The 22339-nt window shown below is 25.7% G+C and overlaps 1 protein-coding gene across 1 annotated transcript; it reads right to left on the bottom strand.

Annotated features, from left to right (window-relative positions):
- Positions 1-1462: 1462 nt before the first annotated feature.
- LOC145836928 (uncharacterized) lies at positions 1463-19506 on the bottom strand. Its single transcript, XM_082944698.1, has 14 exons — positions 19433-19506; positions 17663-17747; positions 15643-15722; positions 15145-15236; positions 13719-13827; positions 13293-13363; positions 12970-13035; positions 12408-12565; positions 11422-11555; positions 7443-7511; positions 5998-6172; positions 3251-3318; positions 2477-2803; positions 1463-1684 (listed from the first exon to the last, which is right to left on the bottom strand). The coding sequence occupies exons 1-14, from the start codon at positions 19445-19447 to the stop codon at positions 1463-1465; spliced, it is 1671 nt and encodes a 556-aa protein (XP_082800824.1). The 5' UTR covers positions 19448-19506.
- Between the last annotated feature and the right edge of the window lie 2833 nt (positions 19507-22339).

The following is a 22339-nucleotide window of genomic DNA, read 5'->3' as shown; positions in this document are numbered from 1 at the left end:
AAAAATATTAAACAATTAATGTTGTATATTAATTATTTACTCAAAACTTTTGTTTTTATAATTTTTACTTTTAACAACTACCAAAACATGCGTTTTGAACAAGAACATAAACTTGTGAATTTTTGGGAGATTAGTATAGATTAATCTCATAGAAAATATATCAGGTTGTTAAAAGATTTTTTTAGTGAAATGTTTTGTATTGTAAAATTTAATTTAAAACTTTATCCAAAACTGTCGAAAATATGTAAGCCAAGCAAAATTTTGTCTTTTTAATGTGCTCAGGGTTGCCACTGGTTTTTGATAAATTTCTTTCAGCTTTTTGAAAAGACACGTTTTTGGGTTTGATTTTAGTTTCAAATTGAGTTGAACTTTAAAAACTGTTATAAGTAGTATAACAACATTGAAAAGATACTGTAAAGCTAATTTAAATGTGTTTTTCAATAAAAAATATTTTGATGATGACAAAGTTTTCTATTTATATGATAGATTTTTCGTTTCAAATCAATACATACTACTAAAAACGTAAAAATTGTTTAAAATTCCGAGTCTTTTTTAAATGTCTCAAATTCCAGGTATTTTTCAAGGTTTTTAGCCTAAATTGTCGAATTCCAGATTTTTCAAGGATTCCAGGTTTCGTGGCAACCCTGTGTACTGATGATTTTTGTAATGCTTGAGCTTTTTAATTTGAGATTTGAGTAAATATATAAAACAGTTTACATAAGTTGATGATTAGAGTTTTTGAAAGATTTATCATGTGCATATTTAGTATTTAGTTTAAATATTAAGTATATATCAAATAAGCTGTTGCCAAATGCACAACTAAAAAGAATTTTTACACATATCAAAAAATATAAAAACAATTCATTAAGGTTTATAAAATTTGTAAAAGATAGTTTCATATATTTTTAGAAAAATTACTTAAACACTGTGATTGTAGGAATTTACAAAAATGTTTGATACATTAGGTAAGTAATTTATTAAATAAAAGTTCTAACATCAGAAATTTTTTTTGTAAAAAGAATTTATACAAAAACATAATAAAAGCAGCGAAAATTAATAAAATATCACTAAAGTTTGGTCGAATGTTAATAAACTGCGTAAATCTCAACAAAATTAAAGTAAAGAAATTTTGGACAACTTAATCGTTGTTAAATTAATTAAATAATCCAGGAATGATCAAAAATGTGCAAACAGAATAGTACTGCCATATGTATATGAATAAAAAATCATTTTAGTACAATAATTACAAAAAAGTTTCAACTTGTGTAAGAACAATGTTAGTAAAAGCACTTTAGGTGAAATAGACAATTTTTTTTTTGTTAAAAGCTTTATTGAACTTTTAGGTTTTTTTAAATTTTCTAAAACTTTCATTTGATGTCACACAATAAACCACAATTATTATTTTTTAATAAATTTTAACTTTGAGGTTTTTAGAATAAAATTTCAAAAACAAACAAAAAAATCACTCCTCCTTATTTTCAGGTGATTCACTTTCTTCCTGAATTTCCTCATTTTCGACCTGAATTTCTTCTTCAACCTGATTTTCCTCCTGAACTTCAAGTACTTCCTCCACGGCATCTTCCTGAATATTTTCTTCAATATTTTCATTATTTTCTTTTTCTTTTGTTATTTCTTCGACTTTATCTTCAACTCGGTCCATCCTCTCACCTAAACTGCACATTGCCTGAAAAAATATTTATGTCTAAAAATATCGTTATTTTTTTGATTATTTATATACTCTTTGAGTGTAACTAAAAAAATGAAAAAAATATTATTATTAAAGAGAAGATATGAATTAATTAGGAACGGTTTCGATGTTTTATAACTAAATTAATCAGTTTTTGTGACACAATTATCATTTTAAATCATGTTCAGTCTGTTTAATAGCTAAAAAAATATTGAAACAAAAACTTATTTTATTAAAAAAAAAACTTCGGTCGTTGCAAGTTTCACAAAATTATAACACTTAAGTAAAATTTTAAAGAACTTAACTATGGTATGAATTGTGGTATAAATTTTCAATATACTACACACCATTTATTTTACGTTTTTAACAAAAAAAATTATAAAAATAAAAGCTTTACTATCTTCAAAAAAAAATCAAGTACTGTAAGCTTCATAAATTTTTACTCGAAATTTGACCGACAGAGTAATATTTTAAGATCTGGTGTGAACTTCTGCTATGTTGTATTTTACTTTTTCAATAAACTACACACCAGTTATTTTACGCTTTTCAAATATAAGTAGCCACTTATTGTTTTTAAAAACATAAAAAAAAACTTGATAAAGCATGTCACAATTAAAGCAGATATATCTAACCTTTTAGTTATATCATATACACTTTGTAAGATACTTGAAAGGATCAATCAAAAACAGTCACGCAAACAACAAAGAAATATAGCAATTTATTTAGAAATAATAATAAGTCATGTAAATAATAACAAGTTATTTAATTTATCAAAAGTTTTTAACAAACCCTGTTCAACAAATCGAGCTGTCCCAAAATCTGCTCCAAAATTTGATCGGTTTTATTCTGGGGATTACCCTCATTTGGGGTTGAGGCCCCTTGATTTACCTGCGGGGACTCGGCCCTGCTGGGTTCCGGCTCTGGGGTGAGGGTCCCCGAAATTTCCGGGAGCTTCTCGGGCGGTTGCTGGGGCAACGGAGGGGGCTGGGCGGACTCCACGGTGACCACCCCGATTTTGGGGGTTTTATTTTTTACTTTTGTGGCCAGTTTCTTTCTGGCTTCGGATATTTTTGTTGACGTGGACGCCTTCAGGTCCTCGATCGTCGAAATTGAATCCTTGGAAAAAAACATTTACACAAAAGTTTTAGTTTATATTTATAAAAATGTTTTTGCTTTATTCGTTGAAACTGAATCTCGAATTTTTTTTTTACTTTTATTTTGTTACTTCTGCTAATTTACTGTTTATCTGATAAACTGTTTCATTTAAAAGCAGTTTTGTACTTTTTTAAATAAACTATGTGTTTACAGTGTTTTTAAATATTTATGATGTTCCTGTTTACTCTGTTAAAAATTATGCAGTATTTAGTTGGTGTAAAATCTCAGATGAACAACAAATATATAACAACAATGTTCAACCTAAAATAATTTTATTATCAAATATTAATTAAGTAAAATGTTAATACAAATTTATCATCGCGAAATTTTCAACTTAGTTGTTAAATGTAAAAAAGTTATATACTAAATAAATAATTTTAAGGAAATATTTAATAAAATCAAACATACTTCTTCATCTGCAGCCAGTTCGTCTTCGTGGGCAACTTCTTGTAATGTTTTCTTAGTTGGTTTGTTTTCTGAAAAAAAATTATAGTTGTTATGTTTTTTTAATCAATTAGGGACTTATTTTCTTAAATTAAATGTTTTCTTATTTGGTTTGTTTTATGAATGAAAAAAAGTTTACTACTTCTTGAAAAGCTTTCTTAATTACTTTATTTTGTTAGAAAAAATACTTCTTGCAAAGTTTTTTTTACATACTTCTGAAAATGATATTATATTTATAACCTATTGTTATGTTTTGTTTTATTAGATTGTTTTCTGTTAAAGTTTTATTCATTTTATTTACTTCTTACAATATTTTATTACTTCTTGTTAAGTAGCTATATTTACCAGGAATCTATTTATTGTAAAAAAAAAAAATAATATCATACTTTAATTAAAGATCAACTTTGTTATATACTAGTTAAATGTTTCTTCTTTATTTATACTATGTCCTCAACAAATCAAATTTCAAACTGCAATTATACTCTAAACATTTTATTCCTCAAGTTTAGTTTATTTCCTTGTAACATTTTGTTTTATTCTTAAGAGTTTGCTACACTTGAAAGCAAAAAAAATAAACAACCTAATAAATAATTACAAACTAGTCTGAGTTGGAATAAGTTTATTTTGATACTTTTTTGTTTAACTTTCACCTCCGACGCTATCATGACTTATATACAAGCTTTTAAGTTTACAAAACTTTATAAACACTCTAAAACTGTTTGTTCAGAACCAGATAGTTTTAAAATTTCATACAGCACTACCCAGTTGTGAAAATAAAAAGAAGCTACAACCACTGAACAAATTTTAGTTATTTATATTGAAAACAACTTAAACTAGAACATAACAAGTTATAGTATGTTTTCAGCTGAAGCACTAAACTTGTTATTTTTAACCTAAATTTATTATACTTATACGTTTATAAAAAAATTCAGCATTGAAATAAAAACTTAAATATTTTTATATAGTAAAGCTAGTTGCAAGGCGAAAAGTTTAACCAACGAAGGAATTGAAATGATACAAATAATAACTTAATAAAAATTGTATGGTAACAGACAATAAAAATATGATGCAACAGAATGTTAAAGACCAAATCAATTTAATCTCTTCAAACTTATTAAAAAACTATAACTTTTTTAATTTCAAAATAATCTTGAGTATGTGGCTACCCTTGTAGTATTAATTTCCTTTTATAAATGTCAAAACTTGAACTTTGTATATAATAATTAGTTTGAACTTAATTATAGTTGAAATGAAGTAGTTTTAATTCAATAACTATTGATATACTTCTAATAACAACACATGTCAATTACAACATAAGAAATAAAATAAACATAGCAAATTCATATTCTACAACATTCTAACAAAGTAAACTTCTAGCTTAAATCAACGTTTTGAATTAAAAATTAGCTTTTTTATAAGTATGCAATAAGCGAATAAAATGTAAATAAGATATTTTTTGCAAAGGGTGTAAACAGTGTAAAAAATTAAAGAAAATTACTATAAAAACTGTAACTAGAAGTCTTGCTGTAAGGAACTAAATTAAAGCTTACAATTTTAAGGGATTATATGACAATTCAAAATCTGACAACTCAAATTATTTTAAAATTGTAAAAGGGTCTACATCTCAAAAAGTTTTTTGAGAAAATAAAAAATGCTTTTATAGGTCTAAATCATAAGATTTGACGGTAAAATATTTTTTATTTTATTAAAAGAGATAACTGAAAAAAAAACTCAGAAGTATCAAAATTTAAATTGTCGGAATTTAAATAGTCGTGCACCCGTTTTTGATTAAAAACATTGGTCTAATTATTAAAGCTAATCCTAGACAGAAAAAAATATACTAGATACTAAGTATTAGGGTAGACTGAAACACTAGACCAGAAAACTAAGAACTAGGGTAGACTAAAGCATTAGGGCAAAAATGACGACCTGGGCAAATCTAACACCTACCCATAGCACAATTCCACCCAATTTTTTTTATATTTTTAAACTGTTTTTATTTCATTTATACTTTCTATCACTATTTTCCCTAACCCTTACCCTTGGTCCGTAAGCGGTTCTCGGATTTGATCGGGTGGAAATTGATCGCGGGTTGGAACTGAGCGGTTCCCCCTACCCATACAAGTAAGTTATTACAAGAACGCATTGTCGTTGTGAGAGTGATACTTTTACAATAATTGTTTTCTTGCACTAAAGCCAAGGGTCAGAGATATTTAAGAGCGAGAGAAAACTGCCACCCGTACAAAATAACAAACAACCACATTTTTACATTCTGCAAAGAACATTATTTAGGTTAATAATAAACAGCTTCTTCTTCAGGGATATTTAAAACAGTGAAATTTGTCAAACAGGGAAATAAAACAGGGAGATTTGAACTTTGAAAACCGTTTTTAAGAAATTCATATTATACTTGACGAAACGTCGTCAGATATCTTATAATAACATCATGTGTTTTTCTTAAAGCTGGTCAAAACATTAGATTTAAAGTTGACAGCCAAAACATTCACTTGTGTACAACTGACACCATTTATTACACAGCTAATTTTTTTTTAGAACTGTTTTCATTTATAAGACCCTCTAAGATCAACAACCTTCGAAACTTTTGTTAAAAATAATCGAAATCAGAAAAAAAAAAATTGTTACGTCAAACAAAAAAAAACCACAAACCACTTAATTTTTACAAAGAAAGCTTGTTTTTCAAACAAACGAACTTAATATGGAGTTGTTGGCGTAGCAAACCGGTGCCTGGTACCTGGAACTGTCCTGACTCATGCACGGCGGGGCGGAACTCACGCAGGGCGGAGCCGGATGCCCGGATGTCATCTTCTCGATCCTGAACTGCTCCATGTGCTCTGGATTGTCGAAATTCGTCTTCCATACTAATACCTTTGAAATGATTAAATATCAGTTATAAACAAAATTATTAGTAAATGTTTTTTATATGTGAGTTAACTTAAATATAAGCAAACTTTAAAGTTAGGCCGAAAAAAATATACGGGATTTTTTTTTGTCAGGAATTTGTAGATACAAAATCTATATAAGTTGAGCGATATTTATGAAATGTAAAAGAATAAACTGATTATAAAAAGAAGTAAATACTTTTTATTTTAGGCTATGCCTTAAGTTCGAACAAACATTTTTTTCTGTAAACATCAACTTTTTAACTTTGAATATAAAAATGTGACTGTTCTGGGATTCGAACCTACGAGCTCTCATTTTTAGTAGTTGTAACTGAGTTCCATCTAACAAAATAAACTAGGACATTCCTATTTGATAATAATTTACAGGTTTTGAGAAATTTACTAAAGTGTATCTCGAACCCTAGAATGCTGGTGCTATAATATTTTAAAGCCGAATTTTATCCTTAAAAAAATGCGAGCACTCTCCTGGTTATGAATCTCCGAGAGTTTAGTAGATAGGGATATGCTTGAGGGATTCGAACCCACGAGTGCTCGCTCAGCGAGAGTGGCAGTCAGCATAGTAATGCTTCGAACCATCGTGCCACAAGAATGATAGAGCTTAAATTATAATATAAAGATATACAGACTTATAAGTCGGACCAAAAATATTTAGGGGGAATTTGTTTAACCAACGGAATTTCGAGCTGTAAAAAGTGCTATAAACTTTTTTTGTTTCTTGCCTATTAAATAAAAAATAAATTACTAAATTAAATAATTTAAATACAAATATACCTTATATACAACATAAGCTTAGATTTTTATTGAAAAATAAATTTATCTGTTATCTTTTTATAAATGTTAGTAAAATAATGTTATACAGTACTAGCAAATTTACAGAAAAAAAAATATTTAAAATTATTTTATAAATATTTTTATTTAGTGTCCTATTGTTGTTCAAAGAAGTATTCTACTTACAAACAAAACTTTTTTAACTGTTTATAAAAATTATTTTCTCACAAAAACAATCATATAAGATAATTTAAGCTTAACTTCTTGAAATATTAATATTATTATAAAAAGTTTAACCTAAATAATAAATATTAAAAACCTTGTTATCTCTAAGTGTTTGATGCTTTGAAGAACTTATATCAAAACTTATAAAAGAAGTTGATAATAATTTTAAAAACATTATTTAAGCATAACTTATTGAAGATTAAAGTTACTATATCAAATTTAATTTTAAAAATAATAATAACCTTGTCATCTTGACCACCTGTAGCAAAGAAATCTCCACTTCGATTGAAGTTGACCGCTGTTGCCGATTGCTGTGAAATATTATAAATAAAAATAAATATTATAAAATAAATAAATAATATAAACATATTTTAAAACTAAATTGAAGTTAATAGATGTTGCTGATTGCTGTGAAAAATTATAAATTATAAATAAATGTTGGAAAATAAATAAATAATATAAACATATTTAAAAATTAACTTGAAGTTAATAGATGTTGCTGATTGCTGTGAAATATTATAAGTAAAAATAAAGATTAATAAATAAATAGATATATAATATAAACATATTTCAAAATTCTGTTGAAGTTTATAGATGTTGCTGATTGCTGTAATAAATATTATGAATAAAAACTAAAATACTAATATATTTCAAAAATAGGTTGAGGTTAAAAGCTAATAAAAGAATTTCAAAAAAAAAAATATTATTGTAGGTTTTGGTTTTAAGACCATGACATTGAAGACTAAAATTTAAGACTTTGACTGAAACTTAGTTTGTAAAATAAATTTTTGAAAGAATAAACTCATACAGAAATTATATTTCAAATACTGCATTCAATGGCAAAAGCAGGGTTGCAAAAAGCCAGCCTGATAAAGTTGCTTAAGTTAAATAAAAATAGCCTATGTCCATCTGAGTTTGTTAGAAAATTGAAATTAAAAGTAATATGAGCCAAAACTAGAAAAATCAAGCTTAGTAACCAAAAAAACCGAAACAATAACAAAATAACTTAATAAAAACGTTAAAAGCCATTAAAACTAACAAAAGAAACAAAAAACACCAGTCTGGGTCAACGTGATTCAGCTTGAGTTTTTTAAATCAGATCAAAGTAGCCTGAGTTAAAAAAAAGTCTGATTTATGCTGAGTGTGTGGCGACCCTACAGAAGTTTCAAATCCCGAATTACTAAAACTTAACTAGTTAACTTTAAAACTAACAACGACTAATTATTACTTTAAACCAGGGTTTCCCAAAGTGGGCGATATCGCCCCCCTGGGGGCGATTTTAGTAAGTCGGGGGGCGATAATTAGTAAAGGGGCGAAAGGGTGGGCGATAACTAGTAAGGGGGCGATTTTAAAATTTTGGGCTGTCATAAAATTTTTACTTTTTTTCTTGCTATGTTACTAGTTTTAGCTTGCTAACAAATATTTGACCCTGAGATAAAACTTAAACAAAAAAGTTTATTTTTTTTATGTAAAATATAGAGAAAAAAAATCAAGTACTTATGACTCCTACATTCAAGGAAATTACATATTTTCATTTATATGTTTTCTTATTTGAAAATTACATAGATCATAGACGATCGGAATCCCTCTCACCACTTTATAACTTGACATATATGTTATTTGGGATCATAAATGGTTTGTAAAAATCTATGTTATCTATTATCAACTATCACCTCATGATATTTTCAATTGTTTTTTGAAAAGTCACTAAGTTAGACTGAGAAATAAAACTATACAGGGTTACCAATTTACCTAGAAACCTGGAAAAACCTGGAACTTGACAATTTAGGCAAAAAAAAAAACGTAAAAAATTTGGAATTATTATTAATTTCAACATATAATATAGTAAAATTCTGATTTGACACAAAAAGCTATCATATAGATAAAAATATGGATCCCTTTGAGTTGAGGCAGATCTTTTTGAAGTAAACGACTTACAGGAAACCTTCTCAGACTTACAAACTAACCTTGAACTTAAAGTAAATTTTTCCAAAGAACGATATGAAAGCTTTTGGAATAAACAAAAAATAAGGCAAAAGTGTCCAATCATTTGAGAGGAATTTAGATTGTTGTTTATAGTTTTTACTTCTAGCTATGATGTTGAAAAAACTTTCAGTTCATTATCAACATCTTAAGCAAAAGATCTAATCTAGATATTTGTAAAGGAGGATTTATTTTACTGATTAAGAACTAGATTAAAAAAAACTTGCATGCAGTCATGAAGCTCATCCTTTACATTATATTAGACTTAAGTAGCAGACATTATTTATGAAAGTTTATTTATTTTATTTGATCTTTTAAAATACTTCTTTTTTAACCTGGTTTGTAATGTATTTTAAAAGTCTTTTTATAATAAAAAATTTATTAAGTTATGTATTCTACAACAGGTTTGAATAATGCCTAATAAATATTAATTACGGTGGGCTTCCTCTTGAGTTCGCACTTTTTACCCAAAAAAAAATTGCAAATTTATATTTTCTTAAATTTAATTTAAATAAAGTCTTTTACTAACTAAGTATTGATAAAACAAAAAATACATAATATTTGATATCTTATATAAATTAAATTTTTTTTAACGAATGTTCTTTTTAGGTTTTAGTTGATTTTATGTTTATTCATAACGCTATTGCATATAACATATTTAATTTTATCATTTTGTAAATAAAAATGTTAATAACTTTTGAGTTTGCACTTTTTTATTTTGTTCAAAGTTCGATTTCAAGCGGAAGACTACTGTATTTATTAAACGGCATATGTTTTAAATCTGTTAATAGTTTTATTTTGACCTGGTTAATTTTGTAGTTTATATTGGTCGTTTTATATTACACTAAAAGGTTTTATAGCGTAGTGATAAAAGTATTTGTTTGAAAGAAATTTATTTGACATATTTTTGTTATCACTTGTTTAATCTGTACAAATAAAAAAATCTTGATAATCATTAAATTTTTATTAAAAAGTTTTTTTTTTGGTTTTAAAAGAGTATAGATTTGAAGTCTCTATTTGAAATGACTTCAAATTTTTCATTTAAAAGATTCTTAAACTCAAATTTATTTTCTAACTTGATTTATTATTGTTTATTGCAAACAAAATACAAATAGAAGTACTTTTCGGACACGCTCTTCAGTATTTTTTCGTGTCAAAACAAGCTGAAATAATGGTGTACTGATATAAACTAATAGAACTAAGTATTTAAGAAAACAAATTAAATTTAACACAATAGTAATAATTAACAAATTAAGGCAATCGGTTAATCAGAAATAATATAAATGTAACACAACTTTACTAATCAACTAATTTAAGTTCAACGAATTAAACAAAATGGTCGAATAAACAAATTTCTTTTGTTTACAGAGATCCGGCTTTAAGCTTAAAATGTATATAGCTTCTAAAGTTTTTAGGTGAAATTCATTACGAGCAACTGATATTATTTTGAAGTTTTCCACTTTATAGTTTTCGACACACTTAGGATTAGTAATCAGATGTTGGCCAATCGCTGAACTACTATTTAGTTTTTTTAAATCATCAAATTTCTTTTCCTCGTTACATGACTTTATTTTGTTTAAAAGGTTTTTTGGTATATGTTGGTTAATTCTTGAAATCAAATTGTTACTCGTTCTACCCACGTATTTATTTTAAAGTAAATATGAATTGCTGGTTACAAAAGTTGTCCACCACTACCCTAAAAGTTTAATTAGTTTCAAAACAATTCATATTTAAATAGGATTGATTACAGATTACACAAGGCTTTTTAATAATCAAGTATTTTAATACACTTTACTGGGCGTATAAGAAAACAACTGTAACTTATTTTCTCAAGCCCTGTAAACTACTTTGAAAACAGCCACAAAAATGCTTGCATAATAAATACTAGACTAAATTACATTTCAAACACAAGTTTTTTGGCTTAAAAGTTTGTACTCAAGAGAAAAACTACTTTGTAAAATCGTGGGGTTGGGGGGCGATTATTTTTCAAATTTCTAAAAAGGGGGCGATTTAGTAAATGAGTTTGGGAAACCTTGCTTTAAACGAAGTCCAACAACAAATACTTGATGTCCGTGTAAAGTGCAGAAAGGCTCTTTAGTGTTACAACAAAAATAAAAACAAAGCTCATGTGCTATATAAGAAGTTATTTTATTTTGTATAGTTAATGTAGGTGATTAAACTTATATTAACACCTGATGCTTATAAACGTCTTAAACTTTTCATTTATTTTTTACTTACCTGATGTCCATGTAATGTGTAGAAAGGTCTCCCTTCCAGCAAATCGAACACCTTGACAGTCGTGTCATTAGAAGCAGTGGCTAGATAGTTACCGGAGGGATGGAATGATAACTGGTTGACTGGCCCACTGTGGTCTGTTTTAATTGAATATATTTTATTAGTTGAACTTACTTATTCACCAAAATAAAAAATTATCTGCTAAGTCACTTTGGTCTGTTTTGGTTATATATTTTTGTTAATTGAATTTGCTTAATTACCAGAAGGATGGAAAATTGTCCAACCATGTTCTCAATGATTTTGTTGATTTGTATAATGAAGCTGTTTATCAGACTCTAATATTATAGTAATTAATTGGACAGTGAGGTGTAGCCCACAACTTACCTGTTTAAGCTGTGGGTAGCTAAATACATTCGGTGGCTTTTTTCATAAAAGGTTTAACAATGATGTAAAAGCTTTGGCTGGTATATTAAGCGTTATGTATCATAAAAAAGTAAGTTTTTAATGCAATTAAACTGTTGATATTGAACGCACTTATTTTCTTATACTTTTTTAAACCTTCCGTGTAAAAATGCATTGTTTGGCTCTTGGTTTAAAAGCGAAGGACATAAAAGACAAGGATTTTATAGAACTAGACAATCAATAAAGGGAGAGTCTTATTACTTTGATAATACTCGACCAGTTTTTGATTTCTAACGTAATGTACTTGTTGAAACAATAAAATAAGGTTTATTTAATAAATATTATACAAAATAAAAGATTGTAAATACTAAACAAATTTCAGATGTCCCAAATTTTTACTATAATCAGTTATTTTATAGATATAAAGTAGAACCTTGATAATACTGCACAAGTTTCTGATTTCTAACGTAAGAAACTTATTAAGTATTAAAACAAAACAAAAACCTTGGTAATACTGGACAAGTTTCTGATTTCTGATGTCCAATATTCTTACTATTACCAACTTTTTAATAAAAATTACATCAAACCTTGGTAATACTGGACAAGTTTCTGGTTCCTGATGTCCCATATCCTGACGGTGGCATCCGAACTAGCGGCCGCGATGCAACTTCCCGATGGGTGAAATTCAACGTGGTTCACGAACCCACTGTGCTGGTAGAACGTGTGGATGCACTCCTTAGATGTTCTAAAAATAATTTGAAAAAACATAAATTTATACTAAATAAAAAAATTATGTTTGTAGAATGTGTGGATGCACTACTTGGAAGTTCTGCAAATGATTAAAAGTTTTTTTTTTAATTTGTTAAGAAAATGTGTAGACATACTTATTTGATGTTCAGAAAATACTTATAATTGTAATTATGTAAGTAAAATGTGTATTTCGATGAACTGTTAGCAAATCATTTCATAGTTTATATATTCTGGTAGATTGTATGATATAATCCTCAGATGTTCGGAAACATTAAATAAAGCTTTAATATTAATTAAACTTTGTTAATAAACAATGTGATTGTAATATAAAGTCTAAAAGTTTAATACTTTAACATATTTTTTTAATTTGAATACTACAAAAACAATCAACCAACTAACACATCCCACAATTTAACTGTTTTGTCGTCTCCTCCAGATACTACATATCTACAATCTGGTGAAAATCTGAAAATAATATACATTGAAAATATATGAAACCTGGTGTAAATCTTAAAAAAATATCTTATAAATACTTTATACTTAAAATGTTATTATGTTGAAAAAAAAATCTACAACCTGTTTAATACCTGAAATATAGTTTAAAAATCTAAACACATCTGTTCGTTAAATATAATTTGTTTATACTGCTTTAAATACCTCTAATCAAAATTGTTAAAAGTATACACTAACTAAAAATTTTAAATAATACAAAAAGAACTTACTTTGCACATCTGACCCAATTCATATGTTGATTCAAACTGAACTGAAACTTTTGTCTGTAAACCGACCATACCTAAAATTAATTACAATATAAGTGAAAATTATTGCAAGTATGTATATTGAAAACTGGTATAACATTAAACATAATCAGTATAAACAATTTAAATTTTCTGTATTTAAGTATTTAAAAATAATTTACAAAACTTAATATTTTAATTATGGAAACAAAAATCTCCACAGTTTGTATTGTGAGTTGTGACCAAAAATAAAAAGAAGTTAAGAATAATAATTGTTTAAAATAGATTAAAAAAAGTTTTACAAACTTTAAGAGTAAAATTTATTTTAGTTTAATATGCAAATAAAGCATTACAAACATCAAAAGTTAAATTCATGTTAGTCTAATATGCAAATAAAGTATCAACCCAAACCTTAACAGTCTTATCATCAGAAGCAGTAACCAGATTCAATCCATCATGAGAAAAATTAACTGATCTCACTGTAGCTGTGTGTGCTTTGAATACTGTTGATTCGCCTTTACTGTTTGTTTTATTTGAAAATTATTTTAAATATGATAAAGGTGTTAAACAGTTTTAATTTTATTATTGTTAGAAACTGGGATTTATTTAAACACTATTGCATTGGAAAGTTTTTTATATATTATCAAGGTGTAGTATAGTTTTCACTATGTTGTGAATAGAAACTTTAAATAAATTTCTAAAAGTAATAATCAACACAGTAACTGTGGCAGCTCTTAATACATAAAGTATATTTTGTGAGCCATTTCTTTGTAGTTATAAACAATTTTCGTTTAGTTTTAGAAAATTTACTTTTGTTCCTGATAATAAATCCTTTGTTAATTTATAAACTTCTTAAATGAAGCATTGAAAATGCTTCTATATAAAAGTAGTTTTGTAAGTTTTGTCAAGATCGAGATATAAAAAAGGAGCGATGAAATTAATTAAACTGTGAGAAAATTAAATTAGTAAAAAACATACTTGTGTCTAAATATAATAGTTTTTATTTTTACATTAAGTCACAAACATTTAATTCTTTGTTGTATAATTTAAGAATTATATTCTTTGTTGTTATTATATTTAATTGAAAAATACAACAAAAAGAAAGTATAAATGTAAATAGACTCTTTTTAATGATTGAATACATCTTGTAATAAAAATTAAAAGTAAACTGTTATATTGTAATTGAAATATTTATTATTGTAAGTCAAGTGCGGTCATTAAAAAGTAATTCATCCGAAATCTAAATAAAATTTAAAATGAACATTTTAATTTATTAATTATTTTCAGTTAAATATTATAAATGAATTGGAGTTAAAATATCCATTTTTTACAGAGTTTTTTTCAACCATTATCTTTAAAATGTTTTTTTTGGTTAAATGGATCATAAAATAAAGTTTACTTAATAAGAAATAAAATAGTAAATTTTTTTTTTCAGAACTATATCTCTACAAAAGAACAAACACATTTATAAAATCTATACTTGATCAATTTGGTTACTGGAAGAACTTATATAAAGAGTTATTGGATTACTACTTTTTTTATTGTCTTGTATAAAAATATAATATACAAAAAATATTTTTTGTCATTAAAACTTACAAAGTTGGGAACCAGAATCTCACAAATTTAAATGAATAATATAACATACACACACAAAATAGAATCATAATAATTTTATTTTTACAAACACTCACACAGATCCATAGTCTGACTGTTTTATGTGTATAAATAATAAAAAAAAAAATAAAATGTGCATGTAAACTTTTCATCCAGTATATAAGGTAGGTATATTTTTATTAAAATATTATTTATGTTTATACAGACTGTAGTTAAAACATACACAGTTGGTATCCACAGTCTGACGGTTTTATCTCTTGAAGCGGATGCCACAACTTCTCCTGAGGGTGAAAACTGAACGTCAAATACTGCATCCTGAAAATAAATGAATTATATAAATATTGCATCCTGTAAATAAATAATATAAATACTGCATCCTGAAAATTAGATATGGAAATAAACACTGCATTCTAAATTGTTAAATATATTTATTAGCAGTGATAAAAATGGCCATAACGTTCTCTAAAAATTGGCAATATTAATAAAAATAAGAACTTGTTTAAACAATTTAGATAGTTTTTCTATTAAAAAAAAAATTAATTAGCTAAAGTAAATAACATTTCATAGTAAATTATTTAAACAAAAAATTCTACCAAGTGTACAAGACAAGCATTAAATTTAAACAACTAAAATAAATAAATAAAGCAGCTTAAAAAAAATTAACTTGATCAAGTTTAAATTAGCTTTTCAAATTGTTTAAAACATGTTTCATTAAACCAACCTTATGTCCAACAAAACGGTATGACCTCATATTTGGTTTGAAATTCCAAACCATCACACAGGAATCCATTCCACCAGTTGCTATAATTTATGTTTGTTTAAGCTAACTAAAAAAAAAATTTATAATAAACAAAAAATATATATATACAAGAAAGTTAGAACGCTTAAACCTTGATAGCTGTTTACCTTTATATAGCTTCATATTTCAAATGCTCCTTAGCTTTTTATAATATGTAATATTTTAATATTTCAAAGGTCATAAAAATAAAACCTTGTTGTCAATTTTGTATCGTGTTATTAAAGACCTTTTTTAATTTCTACTTTATAATAATTACACTATAACTTTTCATGAAAAAACCTTGGCAATTAAAAAACTGTACAATGTGTATTCAATAATTTGGCCAACGCTATTATTTAAAAAACTAACAATAAAACAATCTTTGAATATATTTTGTATTTCATTCAACAAAACACTTAGTTATATTATATGTTCAATTAAAAAAAAGGAAACTATTGGCACTAGGTTCTGAAAACTGCAAGCTTCGTGTTTTAATTTATCTAACATAGTAATTTTTTTAATGAAAATAATTTAAAACTTTAGTGTTATTTTTGAAACTAAATCACTATCCTTATTGTAATTTGTTTAAAAATGGTTTTGTAATCATCTTAAAATAGTTCCTATTAAGACTTGTGGATCCCTTATTATATAATTTTGATAAAACTACAAAGGTCTACAAAAATTTTCAATAAAATTTAATTAAAAGTAAAATATTGCAAAATAATCAACTCCTAAAAGAAAATGGCTTTATGTTAAATATTGCAAAACAATGCTTCTATTTTCTTGTAACTTAAAATTTGATAGATTGCTTTTAGATTTTTTTAAACAAAATATACTTTTTTAAATCTTTTAATAAAACAGCTTAGTTTTTTCTATCAAAAGTATACTTTGAAATTCACAGCGTTTTCTTTTAATTTTTGACTGATGGAAAATCATTCAAGTATTAAAACATCACAGTTCTGTATTAGACTGAACAACTTTCAAAACTTTAAAACTAACACCTAAAACATTATAAGAAAACTTTATATCTATTTGAGAAACCTATACCTTAAAATATTTTTATTAACATAGTTTGTTTTTTTGAGTTACAAAACCCTAAGTTTATTGAAAAGCCAAGTAAGTGTAAAATATTTTTTTATTTCTAACAAACAGATAAGTTTTGTACTAGAAAAATGCAAACTGTTTTTTGTACCTGACTTATATATAACCAAATAATTTTATTTATCCTTACTTTAAACTTAGACATTTTTTTGCCTTCATTTAGTTGGTTTACATCTATATAAGATAAAACAAACACATCAATTTTATTATTACAATTAAACTACTAATACCCAAAAGACAAATGAAATTTTTTTTTATTAACTATACTATATCATAGTTTTAGTCACCTACTAATGTATTTGTTATAATGATTTTAAATTAATTATACAATAAACCACAGTTTCTACATATGTTTTGTATATGGGATATTTCTTTCCATAAATATAATCATCAGATAAAATCTATTATATTCAAAACATTTTACAAAATATTAGAGATTTAAAAATAAACTATTGTGACCTGGTAATGATGTTAATTTTTTTTTTACAGTACATATAGGTTAGAATATACTGATGAATATGCAGCTTTTCCTTTTCTTAAAATTAACTATTGACAAAAAATTTTTAATAAAACCCTAAATATTGTAATAATATAAATAAATTTATTAAAATCCAACTAAACTGTATATCCATCTTAGGACCGAATAATATTGTTAACACATTATATATAATACAAATATGTGTTATCTGTAATTTCTTAGTTTAGAAAAACCTTAATTCAAAAATCATCAAACATAAAACACAAGTGCTTATTTCAATTTATACCATATTTATTATGATCTAATTTTTCTGTAAAGCATAGAAAGCACATTTAAGTAGTTTAAAGTAAAACATTTAAAAAAAAAAATTAGAATAAATCTAACCTAATTGTCTCATGTTGGGACTGAAGTCGCATGATGTGACAGTGTCTCTGTGACCCTTGAACTTTCGCTCCAAGCTTGGATCCACCTAAAAAAACAATATAGTACAAAAATAATTTATACTATGTTCATTAAAACATCATAGTTTTAAAATAAATGTTTTTTTTTACTTTTTTTTTACCTTGTAAAATAAAGAAGTACAGCAACTATCAGAATGCAGTATTAGTAATAGCAACACAACTAAAATCTCAAATAAAAAAAATTCAAATTAAACTATATAAAATAATCTATTGTTGCACTAAAAAGCTCTGAAGAATTTTTTAACATATTAAGTAAATTACTTGAAATTAGTTAAACATTACACACATGCTTTATTATTTCATTACTATCATTGATAAATCTTAATTTCTTTAAATATTTCAAACACATACATATAACAAGCTAATAACTGTAACAGGGTTTCCTAAAGTGGGCCACTTTAGAAATTTAGGGGGAGGTAAATTACAAAAAAAGGAGGCATGAGTAGTAAAGGTGCCACAAGGGGGTCATGAAGCTATAAACTTAAACTTACACTAGATATTCTGGAGTTAATGAGGAAGAGCAAAAACAAAAGATTTTAAACTTACTTAATGGTTGAAAAATACTGTTTAAGGAGCCCATAGTTTTATTTTTGAAGGGGGTCTTATGTAAAAAGATTGGGAAACACTGCTGTAAACCAATCTATACATACACATAATGTTTTAAAAACTTACACTACCTATAACTTGAAAAATTATGAAGTTTACTCAGAATAGAAATGTTATAAAGATATTTCTAATACAAAGTTAAAAGTATATATTCAGCTCATTATTGCAAATTAAACTTATGACAAAAGTTTCTTATACAAAAATTTTTAAGCAAGGAGACTGGTATAAATATATAAAAATTTCTTTAGCAAATATTTTTAAACCTTTATGAGCAAAATCTATCTTTAATTGAGTTTAAGTTTTTTCAATCAAACATTCAACTCAAAATGACAACTTTCCTGCATTTGTAACTTTTTTTATACTTAAAACAGTTTAAATAGTTACATAATCTATACTTTTTGCATTTAAGCTTGCAGTTTAATGATATGTTTCAGATTTGAATAAAAACAGAGTTGGCAAAAGTTTTTAAATTTTTATTCTAGGTTTTCTACATTTCTTCCCAGTTTGAAAAGAAAACTTTTGGTCCATTTTTAGTGTAAAATTAGTGTTAAATAGTAGAACAACATTGACTGTGCTTTAAATACTGTAAAATTACTTAAAAAATATTTTAATAAAAAAATAATGATATATTTTTTTTCCTACTTAATAGATTTATCATATTCAATCAAAACTTTATTACTTTGTACGTAAAAGTTCTTTTAAATTACAGGTTTATCCAGGATTTTTAGTGATATTTGTTAAGAACTTCAAATTTTTTTTCAAAATATATCTCATTCCAGGTTTTGTACCAAAGTTGTCAAATTCAAGGTTTTTCAGGATTCCAAGTTTTGTAGGAACAGTGTAAAAAGCACAGTCTTTATTAATCCAAATTGACCACACTTTAAGTTCATTTTAAAACTTAATTTTAACTATGCAGTAAAAGGACTTGTTACTTATGTATTTCGGAATTACTCATTAATTTTCAAATAAAAGGTTCAATCTTTTATTTGTTTTTAAAGGTAAATAACATCAGTCTTAAACTCTACCAACTTTTTTGCATTTATAAGGAATAAGCTAGAAAATTGATTATTTACAAATTAAAACTTACTAAAAGAGCATGCATCTTTGTTCTTATACCAGGAATTATTCAATTGATATCTAATTGAAGAGCAGTTTAATTTTTTATGGCACAGTGATTTCCTTTGTTTATTTAGCTTCAACTGAAATCAGTTTCTGCTTTCAAATTAGGTACATTACCCGCCAATATTTAAAAGTCCGTTTTGTGAAGTTCAGTCTAATATCTCATAAAATAAAAACTTATTTATTCAGATAAAAACTTTAAGGCTTAAAAAATATTCTAAAAAAACGAAAAAAAAGCTTTTATTATAATGTTAAACTAAGTTTGGTGGCAAATTTACTTAAAATTTTAGCAGTTCAAACTATTTAATTGAATTATAATAAGTTTTTTTAGTGAGTCAAACCAACCACTGTTATATTTTTATAAACAAAAACTTACTTAGTTTAAGTACTAAGAAAGATAATTTTGTTATTTTATTTGATAAAACCTATTAAATAGTACCACTTTTTTATTGTATTATATTTTGCGTACAACTTAAATACTAAGCATTGTACAATACATAAGTTATAAAAAATATAAAAAAGAAACTAATTCAAGTTAAAAGTTCTTATATTGAAATATGTATCACATATCTTAACTGTTTCTAAGTTTCACCTCTGAACGGGTTATCAAACTACGATTCTGAAATACTTTTTATCTTTAACAAACTCTGCAAAAATTGATAAAAATGTAATTAGATTTACCAAAAAATTATATCAAATTGATTAAGCTATAAAATTTTAGTTTAAAAACGTTTTAAATTCTGTTAATAGTTTTAGATTTCTCTTTAAAAAATAATTTAAATTGCATTTAAAATTTTAAATCTACTTATGGACTAATTACTCCCACGAATTACAGACCACTGCGGAACAGATAAAATCAGCGCAAAACTGGATTATCTTTTAAGTTGCACACACTGTTAAAACTTTGACATAGCTCCTAACTTTAAATTTTACAAAGCAAACTCTACAGCCTGAAATCAATATTGATTGCGACCTAAGTTAAATACGCAAATAGCATTAAATGGAAAAGCAAAATTATTAACAATTTATTAATTAATGTCCTCGACAAAATGTTAAAAGGTATCCGTGGTGTGCGACCCGATAACCGAAAGGTTCTTTGTCTACCAAGACCTAAGACCAAATATTTTGAACGTCTTTTTTATCGTTCAATAAACTGTAATTAACTTATTTTACATATCCATATGTCCTGCACAAGACGTTAAAAGGTATCGTTGTGTGCGACTCGGTAACTAAAAGACTTTTTCGTGCACCAGGTACCTAGACTAGAACTAAACATCTTGAGCGCTTTTATTTGTCGTTTAATAAATGGTAAATATATCGTTGCATTAGTTTTACTTGCTTAATCTCTAAAATTTTAATTCATTTGAATTTATTCATACGTCATAATTTAAGTTTTATTTTTTAAATTGTTTACTAGCCAAATTTTTTTCAAATTCATTTAATATTTATCACTTGAAAATGAGACTAGTATAGTTTTGAAAAGTTTTGTAAAATAAAATATAAAATAAAATGAGTAGTTTGTTAATAAGTTGCAAAAGATAGATAAATACTTTTGGACTCATTTGAGACTATGCTTAAGCTTTACTATCCTTTGAAAAATTTTTTAAATTAGTTTTTAACATTGTTGTAAACATTTATAAAAAACAGTTCCATTACATAACACTCATAATTAGTTAAGTCAATGCTAAACCTTAGATTTTCTGCCATTATTTTTTTATAAGTATGTTTAATGTATACTGATACTTTTTAGTTAGTAATTTTTTGTTTTATCCAACTGTAAAGTGTTTGATGTTGGAATAAAAATTATTTTGATACGGTAGTTTGCAAACTACAAAGTTTAACATATTCTATAAAATAAAAACCAGAGGTACCAAGCTTTAAAAAAAAAGGTTTAATACTTGAACACTATACAATTTACTAATAATATATGAGTAAGTTTCTGTCAAGGTTTAAAGTTTTAACTTTATGATGACTAGATTATTTCTTGTTGAAGTTTGTATTAAAAACAAGAAAAATTTCAAACTTTAGTTAATCTAAATTGCTAGTTGTAATTTATCTACTATGAAAAAATAAACAAGAAGACAATTCAGCAAACTCAATATATTTTAGCAGTTCTCACTAGTAAAGTACAAAGCTAACGAGATACCAGATTCCAAAATTTATATAATAACAAACTAATCAAATGCGTAGTATAAGACAAGAACAATTAGTAGAAATTAAATCAAATAAAACTAACTTACAAATTATTAAGCTATAGTAAAACTATTCATATATATATAATAAAAATAACACGACGCACAAAGTATAAGGTATTACGAAAATAAGTATAGTTAAAATATTTTTGCTTGCATAAAGCTTATTTCCTAAATAAACTACAGGTAACTTCCGATTTATTTAAATCGAAAACATAAATAAAATTTCTAATTATTTTAAGCCCAATTTAAATTTGTGATTACTTAGTAAATATATAAGTTAAAAACCCTACCTCTTGTTAGCTTTGTACTCTACTGATGAGAATTTCTCGAAACATATTTAGTTTACGGAATTTTTGTCTCGTTTACTTTGTTGTATAGCAAATGGCCAGCAATTTTTAAATAAATATATTTTCTTAATATATTTTAATTGTCATTGACAAGACGTTAAAAAGTATCAAAGTATTGTACAACGCGATAACCTAAAGGCTTATTTCGTGCACCAGGTCCTTGGATTAAATATTTTGAGTAAGTTATTAAAAAAAAACTTAGAACATGAATATTTTATATACAATTAATCGTTTATAAGTTTTTTTTTTACCCAAAATAACCAAACTTTATGATGGCTTATGTTATACGTTGTTTAAATTATTGTCAAAGGTTAGTAAACACAATGTTATAAG

This window comes from Thalia democratica, chromosome 5, assembly GCF_965202585.1.
Source record: "Thalia democratica chromosome 5, ktThaDemo2.hap1.1, whole genome shotgun sequence".
Taxonomy (NCBI): domain Eukaryota; kingdom Metazoa; phylum Chordata; class Thaliacea; order Salpida; family Salpidae; genus Thalia; species Thalia democratica.
The sequence above is the reverse complement of the archived record's forward strand: the minus strand, read 5'-3'. Positions and strand labels throughout refer to the sequence as shown.

Bases quoted from the DNA above. Each gene is read 5' to 3' on its own strand.
- LOC145836928 (XM_082944698.1), bottom strand. The intron at 6,173-7,442 runs GTTATTATTATT...ATCATTTCAAAG, and splicing joins CAGGTGGTCAAGATGACAAG to GTATTAGTATGGAAGACGAA. The intron at 3,319-5,997 runs GTTCGTTTGTTT...ATTTTTTTTCAG, and splicing joins CGCCAACAACTCCATATTAA to AAAACAAACCAACTAAGAAA.